This window comes from Cupressus sempervirens, chromosome 4 (genome assembly GCF_028749045.1).
Source record: "Cupressus sempervirens isolate cs-2001-9-10 chromosome 4, ASM2874904v1, whole genome shotgun sequence".
Lineage (NCBI taxonomy): Eukaryota > Viridiplantae > Streptophyta > Pinopsida > Cupressales > Cupressaceae > Cupressus > Cupressus sempervirens.
In genome coordinates, this window is record NC_143121.1 from 589931539 (window position 1) to 589956557 (window position 25019).

General features: G+C 38.0%; 1 protein-coding gene across 1 annotated transcript in view; it reads left to right on the top strand.

Annotated features, from left to right (window-relative positions):
• Positions 1 to 25019, top strand: part of LOC149562584 (transcription factor-like protein) — a 75471-nt gene that overhangs the window by 43583 nt on the left and 6869 nt on the right. Inside the window, exon 2 of the mRNA XM_089826064.1 lies at positions 1851 to 2401. Within this exon, the coding sequence (XP_089682190.1) occupies positions 1851 to 2401 (551 nt within the window). The remainder of the gene's footprint in view (positions 1 to 1850; positions 2402 to 25019) is intronic.

The window sequence follows — 25019 nt, forward strand, 5'->3', positions numbered from 1 at the left end:
CACGTCTGGCAAGGCCTGAATTTGTCCTCAATATGCATTATTGTAGGAAATAGGTTGCAGAAAATTTTATTTGTAGAATCTACGGGATTATCTTTGAAAACAAAGACTGCTTGCACAAGTTCTCTTAGTTCATCTTTGATATATTGGAACCACTGTTTAACAAGACTGCAAAAACTCCAATGATCTCATTCGATCCAGAGACGTTATTCTTTTGAATGCAGCATAAAGCAATAGCTCTGTAGCTGCATTCATGTATTCCCTCTTTATTTGCTTTTCTGAGCGCATAAAGATTGGCAAGCTCAAACAAAAACTACTCCAGATCCTTCAGCAGGGAAGGTTGAAAAGAAGAAAGGTCTAAGACAAAGCAAAGCAGGTTAATAACCGTCTCATGGAGATTAAGAATTATGCGTTTTTAATCGCGATCATTAACCTATTGGAGAGGTTAGGAAAAACGTATTTTTAGTGGTTAACATTAACCTTTTAAGAAGTTAAAGGTTAAGAAATGCACGTTTTTGAAGGCAATCATTAACCTTTTTTAAAAAGTTAAAGGTTAAGAAATGCACGTTTTTGAAGGCAATCATTAACCTTTAATATCTTGAGGCTCAGAAGCTGGATTTCGATGATCTCAAGTGCTGTGCGGAGCTGAGAATGAGCCGGAGACACGGAGGCTTAAAGACTTGCAAATTTCAAAGATAGAATGGCCAATTTGATGTTTAAAACTAGGCAAGTTTTTAAAATTAATAGAGGCTTATAAAATTTAAAGAATTTTATAACCGGTCAACACGACAATAGGAAATATTGGTTATCTAGTGTGTTGGTGCAATTGATCAGATCTGTCTTTGCTGGCATTGTTCGAAATGTAGTGTTAGTTTGGCTCTTTCAGCCTCTCATCTTTTTTACCCAATAAGAGAATTTGCCCTGTACAATTGGTTCAAACTGCTATTCGTGATATGCAGCCAAATCAGCTTAAGCAAGACAAGCTCCCTAAATAAGAGGGTCTAGAGGGGCAAGTACTTGCATGCTTCTCAAAATCAGTAGCATAGCTCAATGTATCACATCACATTTGAGAAGTAACTATATGAAGAATTCTAAGTAGAGTAAGGAGGAAATGTTCATTAATGCACCCATATGGAATTACAGTTAAACTTTTCATGTGTCCCTTTTGATTGAGGGGCTTAAAAAATATTCTCACTTACTCTTTGTTATCTAGATGTTTTGAGCTTCTTATGCAAGTTGGGATGATGGGAATATAATAGAAGATACATCAAGACGAGATTGAAGATTTATTTTCAAGAAATGGAGTTTACAAAACTAGTGTATGCACTTCATAGCTGAAACATAAATTATTAAATACTAATAGATATATTACTTAAAGTTGGAGTTGTTTGTAGTTAACCACAGTGCTGATACTGATATATCATATATGAGATCAAACTAAGGATTGACGTGGCCTGGTTAATAAATTTCCATTTGCAGACAGTGCTATCTTTCAGGTTCTATTTGCCCAATGAAAACATTGTCAAAACAATAAATTGTTAAACAAAAGACAAAAAATGATATTATAATAGTATTAAAAAAGAGGCAAAATATGAGATAGAAAAGCATAGCTTTGTAATGATTTTACGTATCTTCTACAATAGAAGAATATATGGTAGAAGTTAATGTTTGGTTTATGGAAGAATACCTGATGGAATATATGCTCATTAAAGTACCCACTGAATCTCTTGAAAATCTTTTTCCTGGCATGCTTTTGGAAACTGATTGAGTAAATGCTATTATTGACTCTTGTGATATTGTTTTAACTCGTTCCTACATCTTATTGTTTACATCTCTGCACATTATCTTTGTAGGAAGATGCTAATGAATTAAGTGAAGACGGTAGACCCGAGGATGATAGCCAGCAAAGTTCTGTTAAAGACAAGGTGGCTATTTCATCTGTGAAAAGTAAGAAAAAGAAAAAGAAGAAGAAGAAAAATGAAGAGAAGGTTGCCTATGTTGGTGTTAACACAAAGGATGAATCTATTGACCTACAATTGGAGAGACTATCTGTCAGTGAAGCTGGAACTTCTTCAGCTGCCTGCCCAGAGATGCCAGCACTCACTGGGAACAGTGGAGGCAGATCCATTTTACAGAAGTGTTCGACTCAAATTTTAGCAATTGATGCAAAGTTCTTAAGAGCAGAAGATGAACTAAGACGAATTTTTGGCTCCAAAGTGGTAAATGCATTCGAGAATAGCCATAACAGTGCGAATTCACGAAGGAAGCAAGTACCCAGAGGAGGAGCACATAATTACCATATTAGAAGGACAATACTTGTTGCTCCTTCAGATCATTGGTCTCGCTGGGACGGGGGATTGTCTATGGAGCATATAGAAACAAAAGGAGGACTAAAGTATTTCAGGTAAACTGATTTTTAATTTTTCCCTGTGAAAAAGTTGTCTAGAGTTTTTTTTCTTTGCTTACTTATGTCTGAGAAGTCACATTGGATGGGTTTTAAATTCTCCATTGATTGAGCACAGCAAGCTAAGATTGTGATTTGACAACCTTTCATTTGTAGCATTATTTCAGATGATAGATTCATGTAACACACTTGACCTTCATCTCAATACTTGATTGGCTGCTTGTTTCTTGTTATTAACAATTAAAAATTGCATGGAACCCTTTTTTGTACTTTTTAATTGTACCCTCAGCAAGGGAAACATCATTCAGTAACCTGCTCACTGCAAATAGGAATCATTGGTCTTCTGATTGATTTAGGAAATATGATTGGGTTGAAAAGTTGTCTACAAATCTCAGAAATTCTTTTCTAACTGCAGAATTGGAATAAAATTAAGTTATTATGATGTTGACAGGGGACCAAAATAGGTCAATTGACTAATTGGTGCATCCACTGATGATAGTATAAGTTTCCTAAACCTTTTTCTGTAGAAAAAAGAGAATGAAACAAAGATTAAACATAAACTTGCTCACCCCGAAAATGTAAACAATGGTAAGAAATCACAAGACCGAATAGAGTAACTTTAAGAAAACATTCCTCATGATATATAGTTGAGATCTTTTGCCATCATCTACTGCTGATTGAAGTTGGGCAGCATCATCAACTGCTATAATGTGACTTTTCTGGAGTCTGATTATGTTTTTGAGTGATTTACTTGAGCTAGGAGGATATATGGGATGTATTCTTGGAGCTAGTACGGCTATTTGAATACTCTTAACATGCAAAGGCAAAGTACCAGTTTCAAATTTGTTGACACGGGTCTGGTTATCAGGTTTTGACCAAGGGCAGGGTGATCTGTGTCTTCTGCTGCTGATTATGTGTCTGGATTCTGTATCACTATCTTCTGATATTACAGTGCCTGTATATTGTTTGCTACAATGTTGGAGAGATTCGCACATTGCTTGACTGCCATGCTAGTTGAGATCATGTGAAAAATGATCTGATCAGTCTGGTAAGGATGAGAGGCACCAAGTGCTTAACAGCTAAGTTCACAACCTACTGGAGAAACAAATCCAGAGATATCTTGGTTGAACATTGGAAGAATATAGAGTTTCCCTCTCTATAGTTGAATATAGGAAAACTGTAGAGTTCTCTAAGAATTTCTAACTAAGCTATGACACCACTCCAAAATCTTTATAATTTGGACACCTGATGATCAAGCATTTTTTTAATTTCCATTTCCCGAAGAGCGCAAGTTTGCAAGTCTTGTGTAACATGCAAAAATTTCATAATAAATAATTAACTGGAAATATCTCAAAAATAACATTCTTTTCAATGTAACATGAAAGGCAGTTATAACTACTTATGCATTTATCTCATTTTCCTATTATTGACGTAACAAGCAAATGATTAACTAATCTAACTGCTTTAGTCTATATACATGGAAATGACCATTACATTAAACTATAATTCTTAATTGGAAATTGCAAGATATTAAAATAAAATAAAGTACCCGATTTACAGATGATTGCAAAAGACTTTAAGACCTTGAGTTGTACAAGCCTTGGCTATTGGAGGAGAGAAGTATTGCCATTAGACTTAAACTCTTAACTGCAGACCCTTAAGTATCCCCACGCAATCTCTACCGAGAAAGGCCTGGGAATCAGGCTTGGGGAACCACTGTCCAGCCATTGAGCATCTTGGTGTTAGAGTGTTGGCTAGTCAGCTGATGAGGGTATGGACCTCTTCCATCAACCTATCTTCGAACTACTAGTACTTTGACCTCTAGTGATTACAACAAGAAGCATGCCACTAACCTACCTTGGCCAAGGATTTGTGAGGGCATTGTGTACCCGATTACCCACTGCTTGACTTGACAACAAGACTACATTAAGGATTATCATGAGCCCAAACGGTTTCTTTTAATAACTTGTTTCTTGTTTGAGTTGCTGATGATTACTTCTTGTTAGCATGCAGGAGTATCCTTTGTTCGCACCCTTCATCTCGACCATGCTGGTCTTCCTAGATGATTCATCGTTTGGTTGTATGAGTATTGGTAATCATGGCCAATAATCTGCCTTTCTGGCCTTACCCACCGCTTGACTTGACAACAAGACTACATTAAGGACTATCATGAGCCCAAACGGTTTCTTTTAATAACTTATTTCTTGTTTGAGTTGCTGATGATTACTTCTTGTTAGCATGCAGGAGTATCCTTTGTTCACATCCTTCATCTCGACCATGCTGGTCTTCTTGGATGATTCATCGTTTGGTTGTATGAGTATTGGTAATCATGGCCAATAATCTGCCTTTCTGGCCTTGGCTTAATAAAAAGAATTATGAATTTAAATCTTAATATGCATGGCCAGTTCTTGTGCCATTCTAGTGTTGGCATTCCGAAAGGAAATCTGGAAATGATTATGCATTCATATAAAAACCATTTTGGTGTTGGCAACATAATGATAGTTTCCTTTAATCAATTCATTATTCAACCATTCTTAGAAGTTTGATCTTTTGCAAATCTGAATCTTCAAGGAACAAAATTCTCATTGCAGGAAGTATATTGCAAATACTCTTGTATTAGATGCAACCGCGCTGGTTTATATTTCAATAAAAACTTTCGAAAAATAATAGACTTTTCAGTTTGGCACAATCATGTCGTTCATAACGAAGATCATTGTTTCATTCACAATCAATAAAACAACATTAAATGGCTTCAGCCATGCCTTACAATCTATTCGTAAGATATATTTATACATGTGCAGAGGTAACAACATGACCTGGTTAATGGTTGGATTTGCACCGTATGAGCAGCTCTAGCTGATGCATGGAATGCCCACTCCAAGAGACTTCAGTATGTAGTGTTTGATTATGCACTGATGTAAGAAACGTTGAATGAAAATGCTTGTAAGAGGTGTATCAAGTTGCAGGAAAAGTAGTGAGAGTAGAACAGAGATTGGAAATGAGGTAGTAGTGACTTGTTTTTGTCAAGAGAAAAAGATATATATTCGATCAAGAGCCATCACATAAAATGTAGGCTTTCAGCTTAGTTACGAGCAAGATACAAGGGTGGTAAGAGTTACAAGATTCTTTGGCCATAGGCTCCATGTGGCAATAATAATATTAATAATATGGCCGCCCAAAAATAAATAATAAGAAGGCTGATGAGAGCAATATAGAAAGGTGGCCGCTCAAAGAGAAAATAAACTATTGCTAAGAATTATTAATTCGTGCATAACACCTTGGTACCAATAGTGTCATCCGCCACCTATCTATACTTGTGTACAAATGTACACACACATATATGCAAACGTGGTATATTAACATCGTATTTAACTTATACGTCTTATATAATATGGATGCATACATACGTCTAATTCACGCATACACACATACATGTATGTATATGGAAACATTACAATAAGTTCTGAGATCATCACTTACCAAAAGGTATTACATTTTAATTAAATGTGTAGTGTTTTCTTAGCAATGCACAATTATTGATTGGGTAGCTCATGATAGTCCTTAACATACTCTTGCTTGCCTAGCCATTTTACCCCTTAGCCTTGGTGGTTAGGTTTCATACTTGTCGACTCCTAGACGAGTTCGTGTCCCTTGATTAATTCCTTTCTTGGCAATGCTTCCCGTTGGGTAGCTCATGATAGTCCTTAACATACTCTTGCTTGCCTAGCCATTTTACCCCTTATCTTTGGTGGTTAGGTTTCATACTTGTCGACTTCTAGACGAGTTGGTGTCCCTTGATTAACTCCTTTCTTGGCAATGCTTCCCACCTTTGACATGCTCTTGCAAGAAGAAAATCCTTCACAATAATATCATATTCTTCAAAATTATTTTAACAAGCTATTAATCATAAATCATAATGGCTAACTACCATTTCACTTCTCATGAAAAAAAAAACAACTTCCCAATATTTCAAGAGAGTAATACGACAACATCTTAACTGATAACTAACATGTCATCTTCACATGAATTCCTAACGATTAACCACCTTACTATATCACATGATCATAGCCAATTGTAACTGTCAACTGACTTCACATGAAAACACAACGGCTTTATGAGCAATTTAAAAATTAAGGAAAAATTGGGATGTAACATCCTGTACTCTTGAAGGATATGGTTGGTAGTCTCAATATCCCGAATAAACACATTTTTTGTTTGGCCAATACAGAAGCTAAGACCATCTGATTGTTGTTCTTGGAGATTAATGGAGTTAAAACAAAGCTTTAATGATCTGTAAAAAAATATTGTACATCAAAAGGTAGCTTGGGGATGAGAGCCCAATGAAGAGAAAGCCAAGTCATCTAAAGGAAGTGTCAATTAATGTTCTCCCTAATTACTGTATTAATTTCCCTTGGAAGGAAGTTGTGGAGGAACTATCTCAGTATCTGTACGGATGAGGACACTCAATGTAAAGTTATATGGACTGCAGTTTTGATGGCTTCAATGTACTGGAACCAGTTTTATTGTAGATATTTGGAGGGGAATGGAAAGAAAGCTCATCAGAGGAGCAGAGGGTGAATTTTGGGTGGCTACTCTCCTATGAGGGCAGTGAACTTGTTGGCAGATACTATCAAGGCAGAGTGGATGGGCACAAACTCAATTCATCAATTTTTAGAGAATCATTTGTTTGCAGTGTATCACTCATTGGAGTATAATGATGTGGACTCTAATCAACTTGTACCCAATGAAACACTACACAGTTTGGCATACGGAATAGCACTACATGGAGTAGATACATGTTGCTTGGAATATTGTCCGAATATGACTATAACTTAGAAGTTGGACTTAAGCTAAATAGAGGAGCGATTAATTGCTTACTATTAACGATCATTACCTGAGTTTAATGATGGTTCACTATAAGTTGGAAGATCACAGAATTGAGCCGAACAGTATAATTGTGTTTTTCCACAATCAATTGTGGAGGCAAAAAGAACTTGTAGAAAACAAAGAAGTGGGTGTCCGTATTTGGCCAGTACAGTTCTCACAAAAAGCATAAAAACATCCGACAATGATATCGTAAGGCTTTATGACAGTAATAATTATTAATATTAAGAGCATACAAATTTACAAAATAATATTTTCTATGTTATAATTCAATCCAATCAATTACATATTTATAATTTTAGAGGATTCACAAATCCTATATTAGATAGACAAATTCTCTAATTATGAGTTTTTTTGACAACTCAACAAATGTATAACAAACCTATAACAAACAAATATACCAACGCCCAAATTTAATATAACACTATCAGATTTTGCTAGGTTTTGTCATTACATCATTTTGAACACATGCATAGTCACTTATTTGATGAACTTTGACTTACAAATAGTTCACTTCTATGAGTCCATTCTGAAACCCATAGATAATTTGCCTCTGTAGACCTGTCTTGAAATCTACAGACAGTTTACCAAGCAATATCTTCTTGTGGACCTATCCTAAGATCTTCGGACAGTTTACCAAACAATCTCCTCTGGACCTGTCCTGAAATCCTCAAGTTGTAACATGTGTCAAAGAGCTTTATAATACATCTATGCTGAAATCTATCAAGCTTGTCAGTACTCCCTTAACCTTCTTGTCAAATCAAAACAACTATTTCTTTGTCAAACTACTCATGTGGTATCTCAGCATCAAGCTAGAACTCAATTATACCTGCCTCCCTTGTACCTTTCTGGTGGTTTATTCCACAATTTGATGTCTGGACTGAGATTTGGTACAGCACCTGTTTTTGTCCTACATCACCCATCAAGAGTAGTGGAGGACTTAACAATAGACTTTGATTGACACTCAGAAAACAACTTATACAAATAAATAATGACACTCACACTCAACAATAATATACTAAAATGCAAATTACCAATCAAATATTTAAAGGCCATTATCAGCACCTTCATCAGTGTCACCGTCTTCAATGTTTTTAGTCTTTTAGATGCAATTCTTCTTTTTGGTTTGAGTTTTCCATTGCGAGTCCTTAGCCCTTTGAAAACAGTTGATTTCAATATGACCATTTTTGTTACATGAGTAACATGTTGGACAATCTTTATGTGAGGCTTCTACCTCTACTATTGATGTGTTGACTTTGGTGGATGACTTTTTCTTGAATTGGCTGAGCTGTTAAAGCACTTCCTGTGTCTTGTGAATGAAGACCTTCAACTTGCATCTATCTTCTTTCCTTTTGCAAAAGTAATGATGGCATTGTCAAAGTCGTGTCTGACTTTCAGCAATGAAGTACAGTGATCCAATGTAATGTTTCCGTTTTGCAATCACTATTGAGGGATGATTCTTGTTAGTGCTCTGTAGAGTTGGATAGATGTAGCGTACAGCTTAGACTGGGTGTACCATAGTGGAGGGGCTGTATGGGAAGTCTTATGGGCAGTACGATGTATGGATGGGCCATACGAGTGTGGAAGAGACACCCTAAATGTCGTGTTTCTTGTTAGTGCCCTGCAGAGTTGGTTAGATGTAGCGTAAAACAACTTAGATTGGGTGTACGGTAGTGGAGGAGTTGTATGAGAAGTCTGATGGGCAGTATGGTGTATGGATGGGCTGAACGAGTGTGGAAGAGACACCCTAAATGTTGTACGATGGTAACAACTTTAGCTGGGTTGTATGATATTGCTCAAAGTTTGTAGGGTGATGTTCTTGGAGGTTGTACGGTGATAGTGTATGAGTAGTCAAGGTAAGGGACCATACAATCTAGGAAGGTCGCAAGGTTTTAGTTGTATGACCAAGATAGGCTATTTTGCAATGATGGTGACTGTGCAAGACGTACTGTAGTTTGGCAAAGTTTGGGTGTATAGGAGGGAAGGATGACCGGGTGTAGCTGGGATTAGTGGTGAGTGCCAGTGGTGAGATATTTTTTATAGGATGTAAGAATGGAAATGATGATCCAAGGTGTCTGCAAATACCAAAATAGAGGAGTTTGTATGCACAATCAATTGTGTGAATTCTAACGAAGGAATAGAAAATAGTAAAATACTAATGATTCCAAGAATGATGATAAAAACCAGAGACAATAATTGAATGTATGTGCCATAGTACAGATTAATAGTTGCAAGCAAAGATGGTGCTCCAGATGTGCTAGATCGAAGCAAAGTATACTAACAAGCACTATACGGTAGGATTGAAACCTACTAAAACTGCACAAGCCAAGTAGGGAAGATTTTTCACTTCCAAAATGGCGAACAAGGCAAAAATCTAAATGGAATTTGTAATACAAATAAACAAATCAAGTCGCATACCAAAGACATCCAACCCTACGAATATATATTACCCTATCGGAGGAAAACTCCGGAGGGAGAAACATCTGACATGACACAACAAACACCTACGAAAATAAAAATGGGCCCCCAAGATTATCTAAATCGATTGTGTCCCTTCAACAAATGTATTTTACTATTTATTTTATGATGCGGATGTTATAATCCTCCCATCCCAAAAATTGCTTTCCCTCAAGCAATTGTAGACTTGGATGCGCCAAGGGTTGTTCGCTCTCCCAAGTGGCATCGTCAAGTGGAAATTTTTTTGAACGTACTAGGAATTTCTTTATGGTAGAGTCCTTAGTTTCTTCTCACGGATGTCAAGGATCTTGGTGGGTTCCAGCACCAGTTTCCTTCATTGAGAGGTGGCAAATCTGCAGATACAGTAATGTTTTGTCCCACAACTTTCTTCAGCCACATAATGTGGAAGACATTGTGGATATGACTTTTCTTTGGTAACTCTAGCTCGTAGGAAACTTCCTCTATGCATTGGATCACACAGTATGGCTTGTAGAAACACAACCTCAACTTTCTTTGCCACCTATCTTTAGAGATGACTCTCTGTACTGCTGTAGTTAGAGATATATATATCAAGGCACCCACCTCAAAGCTTTTATCAATTTGATGTATATTTGCATACATTTTCTATTGATTCTATTGATTCTATTTGTATACATTTTATATTGATTCTATGCCCGCTAGATATTCTTCTTCTGAGACCTCAAAATGTCCTATCCTTGTAATCAGTCCTATTCTCTTGGCGTACGATTGACACCCAAAACCATGCCCAAAAATGAGGGGAGTTCATAATCATAGAGTTCATTGAAAGGTGCCATTCCAATCAATATGTGGTATGTAGTGTTGTAATAATATGTAGTGTTGAAAGACACCACTTATTCACAATTTTTCGTTTGTTTGTGGGTGATGGTTAAGGTGACAATTCTATACCTGCAAACTGAAGTTTTGAGAAAACGACTGTCCCTGTTGCTTACTATGTTTTGTGGCAGCTCGTACAGGAGGAAAACTTCCCTAAGAAATAAGTCCACGATCTGTGCAGCCTGGAGCTCAATGGACATGGCGAAGAAATGTGCGTACTTCGTCAAATGGTTGACCACTACCTAAATGCAATCTTTGCCTTGTACCTTGGGAAGTCTAGTGATGAAGTCCATGGAAATGTTGTCCCATTTTTGCTCCAATATTGGCAATTATTGCAACAGGACCGTTGGTAATGTGTGTTGGATTTCTTTTGCTGACACATTGCACATTCTCAACGTATTGCAAGACATCATTCTTAAGTCCCTTCCATGAAAATCTTTCCCTGATATACTTGTAGATCTTGAGGAATCCTGAGTGTATGACCAACGACGAGTTGTACATTTCCTTCAATTAGTAAATTGTGTCCTTGTAGTAGATGATGTTGCCAACCACCTTGTATCAATTCTTCTGAATGTCTCCATCCATTAGTTTACATGGAAAAGTGTTCTTGGAGTATTCCACCAACAAGTATGCCTTCTAATTGGCTGAAATCTGGGATAATGAGTAGATGTTGAGTTTTCTTGACAAAGCATCTGCCTCAATATTATTCTTCCCTTTTACATATTTGATATCAAAGTCGAATTCCTAAATCTTGCTAACCCATTTCTATTGTCTCTCATTTAGATCCCTTTGTTCCAGAAAATAACTTAGGTTGTAATCGGTACAGGTAATAAAGTTGGCTCCAACCAGGTATTGTTGAACTTGGTTAAGGTGTGCACGATGGCCAACATCTCCTTATCATATATGGAGTATAATTATTCACCTTGTGTGAGTCTTTGATTGTCAGCTATCGGGTAATGATACTGCATATCCATTGTGCCAAATGCCCTCACAGGTGGCACCATACTCCAAGATGAAAGGTTGAGTAAAATCTAGCAATGCGAGAATTAGACAAGTACTCGTAGCTTTCTTCAATTTATTGAAGATGTGTTGTGCCTGTTCACTCCATTGAAAAGACCCCTTCTTAGTCAAATCTGTCAATGGTGCGTTGTACCGAGAGAATCCTTTTACAAACCTTCTATAGTAATTGTAGAACTCGAAGAATCCACACAATTCTGAGAGAGTTTTGGGTAGCGACCAGTCCAAAATAGCCTATATCATTTCTTGGTGAACTTGAACTCCATTTGTACTAACAACATGAGCCAAGTATAATATCTTTTTCATTCCAAACTCACACTTGGACCATTTGGCAAACAATGGCTGCACCTCCATAATCCCAAGTACTTCATTTAGATACCTCAAATGCTCTTTCCATGTTTTACTATAAATGAGGATGTCATAAATTGGAATATGGCTAGTGTGTTTGTTAACCTAAATGGTATGACCAAAAACTCATAATGTCCGTAGTGACATCGGAAAGCCGTCTTCTTGAAATCTTGTTCTCTAATGTGAATTTGATGATATCTAGAGCAAAGGTCTATTTTGGGAAAATAGACTGCACCATGCAACTCATCTAGTAGTTCATCGATTCTGAGAATGGGGTATTTGTTCTTGATTGTTTTCTTGTTCAACACAGGGTAGTATACGCACATTCGTAATGTCCTATCCTTCTTTACTAGTACCACTGATGATGTAAAGAGGATAGAACTAGGACTGATGCATCCGTTGTCAAGAAGCTCCTGAATTGTCTCTTCAATTTTGCCCTTAAACTTCTTGGGATGATGGTATGGTGTGGTGATGACAAGCTTGGTGCTAGCCTCCAATTCAATAGTATGCTCAAAACCTCGGTGTGGAGCTTTGCTAGGTGGAATGTCGACAAAAACCATATCATGCTTATCCAATATGGCTTGAGGCTCATCATCTTGGTAGCATACATGTTGCCCCTTTATAGGTTTTGTCGAGACCAAGTAATGTGTTGCTTAGGTAAATGTCACTATGTTGGAAGATGGCCTTCATACATTGCGCAGATATCTCCTTTGGCCCATCATTTACCATTTCTCTTAGGAGAACCTTTTTCTCATCAACGTCAAACGAGAACTCCATGCACTTGAAGCTCTGTATGTACTCTTCAAGTGTCTGCATCCACTGGATGCCTAGAATAATCTCCATGTCATCCAGCTCTTCTATAAAGTTAGTTAATGGTAATCTATTTGTAAACTATTGTAAATATTAGAATGTTTCTAATATTTAGTTAGCTTTAGTTAGCTGTAGCGTTTTTAGCTTTCTTTTAGCTAGAATAGAATGTTTCTATTCTTTATGACCGTTTCCTAAGGAAACATCATTCCATTCTTTTGTATATAATGACCTTTCAGTCTTTGTTAATAACAAGCAAGTATTTTACTAATTACTTTGTAATATGGTATCCGAGCATGGTTGGATTTTTTTCAAAAATAATAATTTCTTATTGAAATTTTTGGTTTTTTATTTTTGAAATTAATCTTTACCTCGATTTACTTGCTTCCTAATACCTAATCTGTAATGATCCCATCTTTTAGCAGTTGACCAAGTGTGTGTGCGTTAGCCTTGTTCTACATGGTCCCGAGGGCTAACGAAGGGTTTAATGGGATCCTGGAGTGTTTTGGCCTAGTCATTTCTAGTTTGGGCCAAAACGAAGTTGATTTACTCAGTTTCAGGCATACTTACTATTTTTAGTAAGTCGGCAGGACATAGTGCAGGTCAATTTTGGTGATTGGAATTCGATACTCCTCGGTGAGAGCTTTCCGATGAGCTATCACTCGCATTATTCGGAGTCCGATTGCTAATACATTTTAATGCCTGAAGTTTTATTAAAGTAATGTTTAGTTTAATTGTAAAATATTGAAGTGTTACTTTAATATTTATTTTATGGTAGTGTGTACCCAAGGGAGACATAAGGGGTATTTTAATATATGTTTTATATATTACACATCTTTTATCCCACATTGCCCATATGAGTTGAGCGGACCCTTGGAAATAGAATAAAAGGAAGCATTTGTGGCTTCATTAGGCAGGTTGAATATGAGAAGAAACTGGTGTGTGAGTTGCAGCTCCGTTCTTGGCATTTGAGGACATCTATCCTCTCTTGTAACATTCTAGACGTCATTCCCTTGGGGTTTGGCCTTTGGAATTCTTTGTTATTGGCTTCATTATCAGGCAGTTTAGTTGCATTTCCGGCTACAGGTAGATTTGGTATTTTGCTCGTATCTTCTTCACTACTTGTCCGACGCTTATGCCGCTTGGAGGGAATGGTATTATGAAGGTAGTGGACTGATTGAAGGACAAAGTATTGTAGCAGCAAGTTCGTAAGCATGGGTTGGAGTATTATGTCAATACTGCTGAAGTAATTAGTGAGTTGATAAATCTGTTATGTATTTGGTTTTATGAATTCCGAAAATAACATTTTATTAGCAGCCGTTCATTTCCACTTTGCATATCATTGTAGTTTCTTTCTTGTTTATGTTGTATGATACCAATTCCATGCACGAAACACAACAAACAATAAACGTTTGATTTCCGGAGTTATAAGGGGTTTAATACATTAAACGGAGAAATAAGAAGTTGAATGCAAACTGTTTGACATAATTCCTTTCAGCAATTTGGTTTAGTTTTTTTGGGACATCCAGGGGTGCCCATTACATAATCACAGCTAGGGTTTCAAAGAAAAATATCTGCAAATTTCTCTAGAAACATTGCGTGTTTTCTTGGGCATTTTATGAAAATCACAATCTGCAAATTAGTGATTTCTTGGTTTGGAAAAATTGACTTCTCGTGTCTGATGAATTGATCTGCAACCCCAAAGCACTGCTTTTTTTCTCTATATCTACAAATTGTGGCTCTCCAAATCGTGTCTAAAAGAAAATTGTGATTTCCTTGGGCGTTTTTTCTGCAACTCAAGTCGTCGTTTCTCCATTGCCCACGACTGGCAACCACTTGAAAAAGGGTTTTTTTTGACATTTATACGTAAAAACGACTTTAGATTAGTTGTTTCTTACTATAGATTGAATGTCTTTGGTCTTCAAATCTGTCATTTTTCTGCAACTTCGACCATTCATGGTTGTCAGTTAGGGTTTTGCTCGAAACCCTAAATTTTGAGCTCTAAAATTAATTTTGATTTTAGATTCATGGTGGGTTTTTTGAGAGCTCAATTGGGTTTGTTTGTTTTGGGTGCCTCGATTTTCATGCCTCAATTTTCGATCTGGCAGATCTAGAAATCGACAACATATTCCTTTTGGGTTTTTCGAGCTCTCTTCTGGGACACTTCAATTTTTTTGGGTCTTCCATTTTTTTGCCTTGAAGAACGTGTTGTCACAGATTTTCACATTTTTCATTGAAAAACGTGCTAGGGCATCTCTGACGAACATTTTGCTCGAGCACAACTCCAAACTCAATGGTCAAAATTATGGCACTCGGCAGTAGCGAATCATTGCAATTTTTGAATATTGGAACACCGATCAACTTGTTCTGAGTGTTACAAAGCGTCCGATTGCTCTTGGTCATGATCAGGGTACATGTTATCTAAATAATCATGAGGCGATGATGCTTCTCAAATTATTTGTGGCTGATGATCAATTCTCTCCGATTCTGTGCAGCAAGACAATTGCCGAGATCTAGACACATCTCAAAGGTCTTCATGCGACTTCTGACGAAAGCAGAGCTTTTTTTTTGAAAAACACGTTTTCTATAGTCATGGATGAGCGAACCTCGCTTCAGGCACACTTGAATAGGATTCGGGAAATCCATGATCAGTTCCTTGCCATCGGTCGCAAGATGGAGGAAGAGGACATTGTGGTTATCACTCTTCAAAGTTTACTGAAGTCCTACGAGCATTTTATCGAGACTTTCAACATCACGTCTTCTGGTGTTGATTTGAAGTTCATTGATCTTTGCACACATTTGCTTCAATAAGATTGGTGGAAACAACAGTTCGGTAGCTACTCTCTAGCTCCACCTCCACAGAGCAAGCCTTTGTTGCTAAACCCTTTCAGAAGGATAAAGGCAAGTTTTAGCAGTTGTCTCAGCAAAACGACATTAAACCTTCATGTGCCCAACTGCTTCAGACGACTCCCGGAAGAAGAACATTCAATGCAACTATTTTTGCAAGTTTGGGCACATGAAGGTTGAATGTTGGAAATGCTTAGTTGCACAATCTAAGCAATCTGGTTTGCAATTAAAAGTGAACAGTTCAGAGCACACAGAGCAAACATAATATGCCTTTTATGCCTTCATGGCTAAAAGACTTGTAGATCATGTCAAGTCATTGGTCTGGTACATTGATTCAAGTGCCTCTCATCACTTCACCCATCGTCGAGACTGGTTCACTGACTACCAGCCTTATTCAGACTCTATTATTGTTGGTGGCAAAGAAGAGTACACTATTGTTAGCAAAGACAAGATTCAGATTCAGTCCGTTGGGAGGAATCTCATTTTTGTCGAAGTGTACTATGTTCTAGGGATGGAACTAAATCTACTCTCAGTTAGTCAGTTGCTGCAACATCGGTGTACCATTACTGATAGGGTGACTCAGTCTACTATTGCAGTGGGTCTTGAGGATCATGGTCTTTTTTGACTTACTGATTCAGGTGATTCTTAGGACTTAGTTATGGCTGTCGGCGGTGTTCTGTTAGCACACTTTGGCATTGGCGATATGGGCACTTAAATCCACATTATCTCTCACAGCTTTCTCGGGATGAGCTTGTTCTTGGATTGCCAGAGATTCAGACTCAATAGCTTGGAGTTTGTGATGCATGCTAGGCTGGGAAGCAACATCACACACCTTTCACCAGTGGCAATTCTTGGCGAGCTTCTTAGGTACTTCAGCTTTTATATGCCAATATCTGCGGCGCTATGGCCACTCCTTCTGTTCTTGGGTCTAGGTATTTTTTGTTGTTTGTTGATGATTTCAATAGAAAAATGTGGGTGTATTTCCTTTAAAAGAAATTAGATGCATTTCTTGTATTTCAGAAGTTTGAACCTTTAGTTGAAAAAGAGTTTGGGAAATCTATTATTACTTTTATATCAGACAATGGGGGGGAATTTTGTTCTAATGATTTCTCTAACTTCTTGGATACTCATGGCATCAAACACCAGTTAATCACACTCCACACACCACAACAGAACAGTGTAGTTGAACGACATAATAGAACAATCACCAAGATGGCTCGATCCATGCTCGAACACAAACATGTTCCGAAGAAGTTCTGGGCAGAAGTAGTCAACACTGCAGTTTATGTTTTGAATCGATCACCCACCGTGGCGGTTAAAGGTAAAACTCCGGAAGAGGCCTGGTTAGGTCGCAAGCCCAGAATCAGTCACTTGAAGGTTTTTGGCTCCCTTGCTTTTGTTTGGATCCCTGATGCGTCACACACCAAGTTGGATGCCAAGCGTCAGAAAATTCATGCTTGTTGGATCCAATAGTCTTCATAAAGCCTACTGCCTGATTGATGTTAAGACATTACATCTCATCTACAGTCGTGATGTAGTCTTTGATGAGCAGTGATGACCTTTCATGCCTGTTTCTCTTGTTTCTGATCTAGTAGACCAGCCTACGAAGGCTTCTATTTGGGAGTTAGGCTTCCATTAGGTGCACCTAATGGAAGGGCTCTAGTAGCTCTTGCAGCTCGAGTTATACCAGTGATCCCTATACAGATCCCTCTAGCTTCTCTTGCAAGATCACCTCGATTTGTAGATGCTTCACTTGAGTTTGATCTAGATTCTTCTGATGAGGAACTTGATCACCAAGCATCTTCTGATATTGATGTTGGTCGTTCTCATCTCCAATCTAAGTGGTGGGCTAAGACACTTGCTGATCTTCGTGGCGATGAGCTCATTGACAGGAGAACTGCTCAGAAAAAGAGCAAACCTACAGAGTCTATCAACTTTGCTCTAATGGCCAACATTCATAGTGTGTTTGAACCTCAAACTAAATCCGAGGCTAAAGGAATTCCAGAGTGGGAACAAACCATGACATTTGAACACCAGAGCCTGCTGAAGAATAAGACTTGGGTCCTTTCTGATCTTCTGCTAGGGAAGAAACCTATTGGCTGCAAATGGGTTTACAAAATCAAATGCAAATTGGATGATACTTTTGATAAGTACAAAGCTCGTTTAGTTGCGAAGGGCTTTTCTCAGTGTCAGGGCATTGATTATGAGGAAACCTTTGTTCCTACTGCAAAGATGAGCACCATCAGATTAGTCCTAGCCATGGTAGCACAGTTTGGTTGGAAGGTCCATCAAACGGACCTCAAGAGTGCTTGGTTTACATGATGCAGCCTCATGGTTTCAAGGTTGTTGGTAAAGACCAAAAGATTCTCAGATTGGTAAAAGCTGTCTATGGCTTGAAGTAGCCCCTCGGGCATGGTACATAAAAATTGATAAGCACCTCAGTGATCAAGGCTTCAAGAGGAGTTCTTCAGACTCAAATTTGTACATCAAGACTATTGACAGTGACATCATCCTTCTGGTTATTTATGTGGATGATTTGATCATCACTAGCAGTTCGACATCTTTGATTCAGGGAATCAAACATAATTTATGCCAGTCTTTTGATATGATTGACCTTGGGCTCATGCATTATTGTCTAGGTGTTGAAGTTTGGTAGCAGTCTTTTGGTATATTTATTTCTCAGTCCAAATATGCCAGGGCTTTATTAGAAAAATTCCGTATGCAGGATTGCAAGTCTGTATCTACACCTATGAGAAAGGTGTCAAGTTATTAGCCAAGTCAGATTCTCCTTTGGTTGATGATACTACATACAGGCAACTAGTAGGTAGCCTCCTCTACCTCTCTGCTACTAGGCCTGACTTCATCTTCGCAGTCAGCTACATCTCCAACTTTATGACAGTCCTAAGGTTGATCATTGGATGAGAGCAAAGCGTGCGCTTCTTTATGTGAAGGGCACTTCAGATTATGTGCTTCTATACTCTCGAAATTCTAATCCTAGACTCAGTGGGTTCACAGATTCAGATTGGGCAGACTTTGTTGACGATAAAAGTTCAACTTTTGGATGTGTTTAGTTTGGGATCCGGTGTTGTAACATGGACCAACAAGAAGCAGTGGGCAGTTTCTCTCTCCTCTAGAAAGGCCGAATACAAAGGGGCTGTTAAGGCAAGATGTAAAGCTATTTAGCTTTGTTGGATGCTTGGGGATATGCAGATGTCACCAGCAAGGCCAACTGCTCCGTTTGTTGATGATGAAGGCGTTATCGAGTTAGCTCGAAATCCAGTCTTCCATGAACTATACGACAACTGATTGAAGACGGGACAATAGATTTGCAGTATGTTCCTACCACAAATCAGACTCCAAACATTCTCACCAAGCCTCTTGGTCCTGATAAGTTTGTCAAATTTAGAGGACAGCTTGATCTTGTTGATAGATTAACCATTAAGGGAGGGTATTATGATAATAGAGAATCGTCTATTATTAGTTAATGGTAATCTATTTGTAAACTATGGTAAATATTAGAATGTTTCCAATATTTAGTCAGCTTAAGTTAGTTGTAGCCTTTTTAGCTTTCTTTCAGCTAGAATAGAATGTGTCTTTTCTTTATGATTGTTTCCTAAGGAAACATCGTTCCATTCTTTTGTATATAATGACCTCTTGGTCTCCGTTAATAACAAGCAAGTATTTTACCAATTACTTCATAATAGTTCCCACAACTCTTTGGAGGAGAAACAAAGTTTTCTGTTCCTAAGTTTTTGTTTGATGGCTTCATCCAATGCTGTTTTCTTAGGAGGAGGTTTGTTTTTTTCCTTCTGAACCAACGGTGTTTTGTAGTGTGAATAATTTCAAGAAGATGAGGCTGATGATGTCTCCATGTTTTGGGCTTTCTTGGTTGCCTTAAAGAGGGTGTTAGGATTAAACCCTTTTACCGATCCCTTGAGTGGTTGTTAGAGCATCCGTGAATAACATGATCTGTTGTCTCTCCGAAATGTTTGTAACCAACATAGAGAGTCTTTGAAACTCAGCGATGTAACTGTCAACTGACTTGGTTTTTCTTATCTGTGCCATTTCTTTAAAATTGAGTTTTGGTTCTTTACCATCAAATCTTTCTATAAGCTTATTTGGAAACTCGACGTAAGTGTTAACTTGGTCATAGATGAGAGTAACAATACTGTAATGCCTCCATTTGTGTGCCACTCCTTCCAAATGGAGTGTGGCAAATTCAATTACTTCTTCCTCGGGCATCATATTGTGTTGGAAGTATGTGTCAACCTTCATCACTCATGCTCGAGAAGAGATTGATCTAGATCCATCAAACAAAGACAGATTTACTTTTCTTAGCTTCCCTTTAGGTCATCATTAAAGTGACTACGTTTTCTACCACCGGAGTATCTCATTCTTAACTCGACATAACCTTTGTAGAATATATCCCCCTCCATATTTGGATCCCTCTAATCTTCTCGTAATTGTTCTTGCATTTCTTCGAAAGTTGATTACTGTCCTTAATGCGGTGTCTTAGACCTTGGAGGGAATGTCGACATGGAGGGGAGAGAGTGTGAGGGATTAGGGTTTTTCCTTCTTGTAATAGAGTCATCATTGTGCCCATTGTGTTCTCTAGATATTTTGCCTTTGGCCAATTTTTGCAATGTTTCCTCCATGAGATGCTGAGTGTCATTGATTTGGGCTTGATTCCTCGTGAGCTCTTTTAGTAAAGACATGACTTCGGCAGTGGGATCTTGGGGATCTCCCTTTCTACTGAGTGATACTGCCTCCTTTTCTTGGTATATTATCACATTCACTTCCCATAGGCTGGTAGGGCCATCAACTCTGATACCACTGTAATGCGCCCGTCCTACGATCATTGATGATGGAAGTTTCATGTTAGTGCTCCGTAGAGTTGGATAGTTGAAGCGTACACCTTAGACTAGGCGTATGGTAGTAGAGGGGTTGTACGGGAGTTTGATGGGCAATACGGCATATAGATGGACCAAACGAGTTTGGAAGAGACAAACCAAAAGTCGTACGGTGGTAGTCACTTGAGTTGGGCCATACGATGTTACTTGAAGTCCGTACGATGATGTTCTTAGAGGTTGTACGGTGATAGTGTATGAGGGCATGCAAGGTAAGGGACCATACAAGTTAGGAAGGTCATTGGGTTGTAGCCGTAGAACCAAGACATGCTATTGTATGATGATGGTGACTATGCAAGACATATGATAGTTTGGCAAAGTTTGGGTGTACAACAAGGATGGATGATGGGGTGCAATTGGGATCGACAGTGAGTGCTAATGATGAGATATTTTGCGTAGGCTGTACGAATGGCAATGATGCTCCAAGGTGTTAACCAATACCAAAATAAAGGAGTTTGTATGCACAATCAATTATGTGAATACCAACAAAGAAATACAAAATACTGTTGATGCCAAGAATGATGATAAATGCCAGAGACAATTATTGGATGTATTCGCCATAGTACAGATTTATAGTTGCAAGCAAAGATGGCACTTTAGACAGGCTTGATCCGAAGCAAACTATACCAACAAGTAAACTAGGGTAGGGCTGATACCCACCGAAACTGCACAAGAAGTAGGGAAGATCTTTCAATTCCAAAATGGCGAACAAAGAAGACCTCAAAATGGAATTTGCAATACAAACAAACACATCAAATCGCATACCAAAGACATCCAACCTAACAGACATATGTACCCTGTCAAAGGAAAACTCCAGAGGTAGAAACAAGGTGCTGACATATGATAGGAAAACACCTACAAAAATAAAAATGGGCCTTGAGATAAACTGAACAGATAGAGTCCTTTATACGGAAAATATATTTTATTATTTATTTTATGATGGGGATTTTACTTCAAACAAAAGCTCCATAAGATACTGGCAACCCTCTTAGTACTGTGCTAACCTTATCTTCATTGCCTATATTTTCCTTAATAGACACTGATTGATCTGGCACATCCTAAAGATGCATGATATAGTCTGAAACTACTGTTCCTCGAGAACGTGCCCCCCCTTGCCTCCCCCCCCCCCCAAAAGCAAAATAATGAGCGTTCTCGAAGTAGGGTAACACTGGGGAGTGGGTTCCGGTGTCCCCAACAGTGCCACCTCAAACTGCTGCCGAAAACACGGGGATGTCCTCACATTTTCGGAATGCTGAGGGAGATGCAACAACTTTCCTTGAGCATTTTGGGGGCGCCTAGGCGTCTCCCTTCACGACAACATGAAAAAGTAAATTAAAAAAAAAAAACACATTTTAAAGATTAAATAATTTAAAATTTTACCATTATGTAGAATTGAGGATTCTAATTTCTAATTAGTTATTCAATATTGAAAACTTCAATGTTCAATGTTAAGTATTTAATAATTTACTATTTTACATCTTTATGTCTTAGACATCTTTTCCTAGCTAGCATTTTAAGCACCATATAGTATATAGCATAGTCACCCCCACCCCCACCATCCCCTGCCACTGTCCCCTTGCCGTCCCAAAATTGATGCCCCTTTGTCTCCCCCTCTTGGAAACTTGTCCCCAATTCCGATTTACCTCCATCCCTGATGGCAGTGTAACTGTCTGAAACCAAATCTCTTTGCAACTGAGAGGAGTATAGCTGATTATTCAAGAGCAACAATTTGTTTGCTTTCAAAATCTGGTACTTATCACAGAAGTTGGTCGATAGATCTGCAACAGATTCTTCATTGCGAACTTAGGAATCAAGTCATCTCTAATATACAACTTAAGTATCAACAAGGCTTTGTTATACCTCTGTCATAGTCTTTGACATTGGTCTTTGGTCTGTCCTGTTCGAGTAGGATCTTTGTGAGGTTTCTGAACTCACAAATTGTTGGGATCTTATGACTCCAAACATTATGGTTTGTTCGAGTCAAATTTTGCAGAACTTGGATGTTCCCCAACATTGACAACTTCAAGTCTAAGTTAGGTTATTGGCATTAACTATCAGGGCCCTGACACCATATAATTTTTGAGAGCATACAAAATAATAGTTTCCATGTTATAATTCAATCAAATGAAGTACATATTTTATAGGACAATCAAATCCTAATTTAGATAAACAAATCCTCTAACAACAAATTAGATGTACAACAAACCTATAACAAACAAATATAGTAACAATAATCACTTATGTGAATATGCGAATGCCAAGTAATCTTTCAAAAAGGAATATTTTAGAACTGATCTGGTGGTTCTTTCAAGGCCATCACTCAATAACAGCCTTCAAAGGCTTCATGTTAGTAATGATCAGCTTTCTGAAAATTTTCATGTCAATTTATCTGTAGAAAACCTATAGCTTTCTTAAGAATGAGGTTTGCTGACATGACATGACCAATCTTGCTGCGCGTTGTCTGCAAACATCATTTGCAGGAGGCAAGGGAAGTATACCTGTGGCGACCCTCTGAAGAATTTTGTGAAACGCTGTAAGCGTTGTTGGAACCATATCAAATCAAAGTTAGTACCAAGTTTGAAAGGATGCACCCCAAATTCAGCCTGGACAATACTATGTGGAGTGGTCTACCAACAATAGATAATACACCGAAGAAATAGTGTCTGAACCTGCTTCATCGATGCCCAATCCACCTCAAGCTAGGAGGGCCCCCACACCACAAACCTATATAGCAGAGTTGGTCTAATCAAAGTGTCCATAAGAGTCAGTTTAGACTTTGTGTCCTGAAAATGATGCTTGAAACACTGTCTCTCAACAAGGGCCAAAGAACCATACCCTTTGTTGATGTGAGGCTAGAGCACAGATCTCATGCTAATATGAGGGCAAGGGAACTTGACCTCCAGATTTGTGTAGGATGACGAGATCTCGATGTTCTTGCCCTGGAAGAAGAAATGGAGGTGCAAGATCCTAAGTCAATTGAAGACCATCATCAGCTTAGTCTTCTTCAGATTCATGGTCAGTTGTCACAAGTCACCGAAGGAAGCAGGACCATCAAGGAGTCTCCGGAATCGCTCCGAGGATGAGGCCAAGAGGACCACATCATCTGCAAAAAGAAAAATATAGATCAAGGCCTGATGTAAGTAGGTAAGTTTTACTTGGTGAGAGTCCCACCTATCTATGGTAGGGGGTGCAGTGGTGGTTGGTGTATAGGATCTCATGGATAAATGAGCTTCACTCTACAATGGGGGTCCTTAGAATTGTGTTTAGGTTTAGGGATGATGGGAGATGTAGTTTGGGTTGTTCAATAAGAGGGAGTGCCCCCTCCTTTCTATATTGAAGAACAGCCATAGATAAAGGCTATCTTGTCTATCTGCCTGAGTTTTAGCTTTAGCTATTGGAAATGTTTCCAAGTGGTGGTATACACACTGTTTGCTGCTGGCGGGTGATTCTTTTGACCTCAGAATTATTCCTCATCACAGTAAGGATCACTCCAGCAGTTCAAATGGTAAAATTTCAGTAGGTTTCCTCTGCAAATCTGCCAAAGTGTTTGATTTCCCCAACTTGGCATTGGTTCAAACTTTTATCTAGACTTTCTTTTTGACTACGCTCTACATTTTTTGCATAGGGATTTTATTGGCCAATTTTTATTAATGTAAAGAGATATCAACTACAACAGCATTTATGAGACATTTAATCTATACATCAGTAAATACCAAGGTTTGTGTTTTACATTGCTGATCTTAGCTTGCAGTAGATTTTTGATAATAAACTTTACAAATTCAGCGAAAAGTAAACTCTAGAAGCCATCGATATCAGATCTGTTGTGGTACATGCCTGGTATGCATGAATCCTGGAAAACAATCCTCTCTATTGCACGATCAATAGGTCAACAAACCATTTGTGATAGAAGACATCAATGAATGATGCCAATACCAAATGGACATTTAAAGTATTACTTCCAGTCGACAAATGCTGCTTTAGACATCTAAATGACAAATCGGTTTCAAAAATATTCATCTAATCTTGTGGAGTTGATAATTACAAATACTTATTTTGGTGCTAATAATTAATCAAGGTTCAAGAAGGGTAGACATGATAGTCATTTTCTTATGCATTCACTGAATATAGGCATGCCTTATATATAATATTTTCTGGTTTCTGTAATGCATTATTGTTTGTTTAATTTTTTCTGGATAAAGTGTATGCCATATATTGCCGAAAACTTTTGATTTTGCGTTTTACTTCAATTTAGGGTTCAGTTGTTGCTTTTTCTTGGATTTCATCATTTCTATATTAAAAAATACTAAAAAATCTTTTGGGTTTAGCTTTTGTCTTGCACTATCATGACAAGAAGGTACAGGGGTTGTGATACAACTTACCTGTTGTTGCTGCTTTAAAGTCTTGAAAGAAGATATTATTGTTGCTTCTTCGAAGTGTTGACTCCTTGAGTAAGCAGGATGATATATCTAAGTTCATTCGAACGTGTTAGCTGCTCT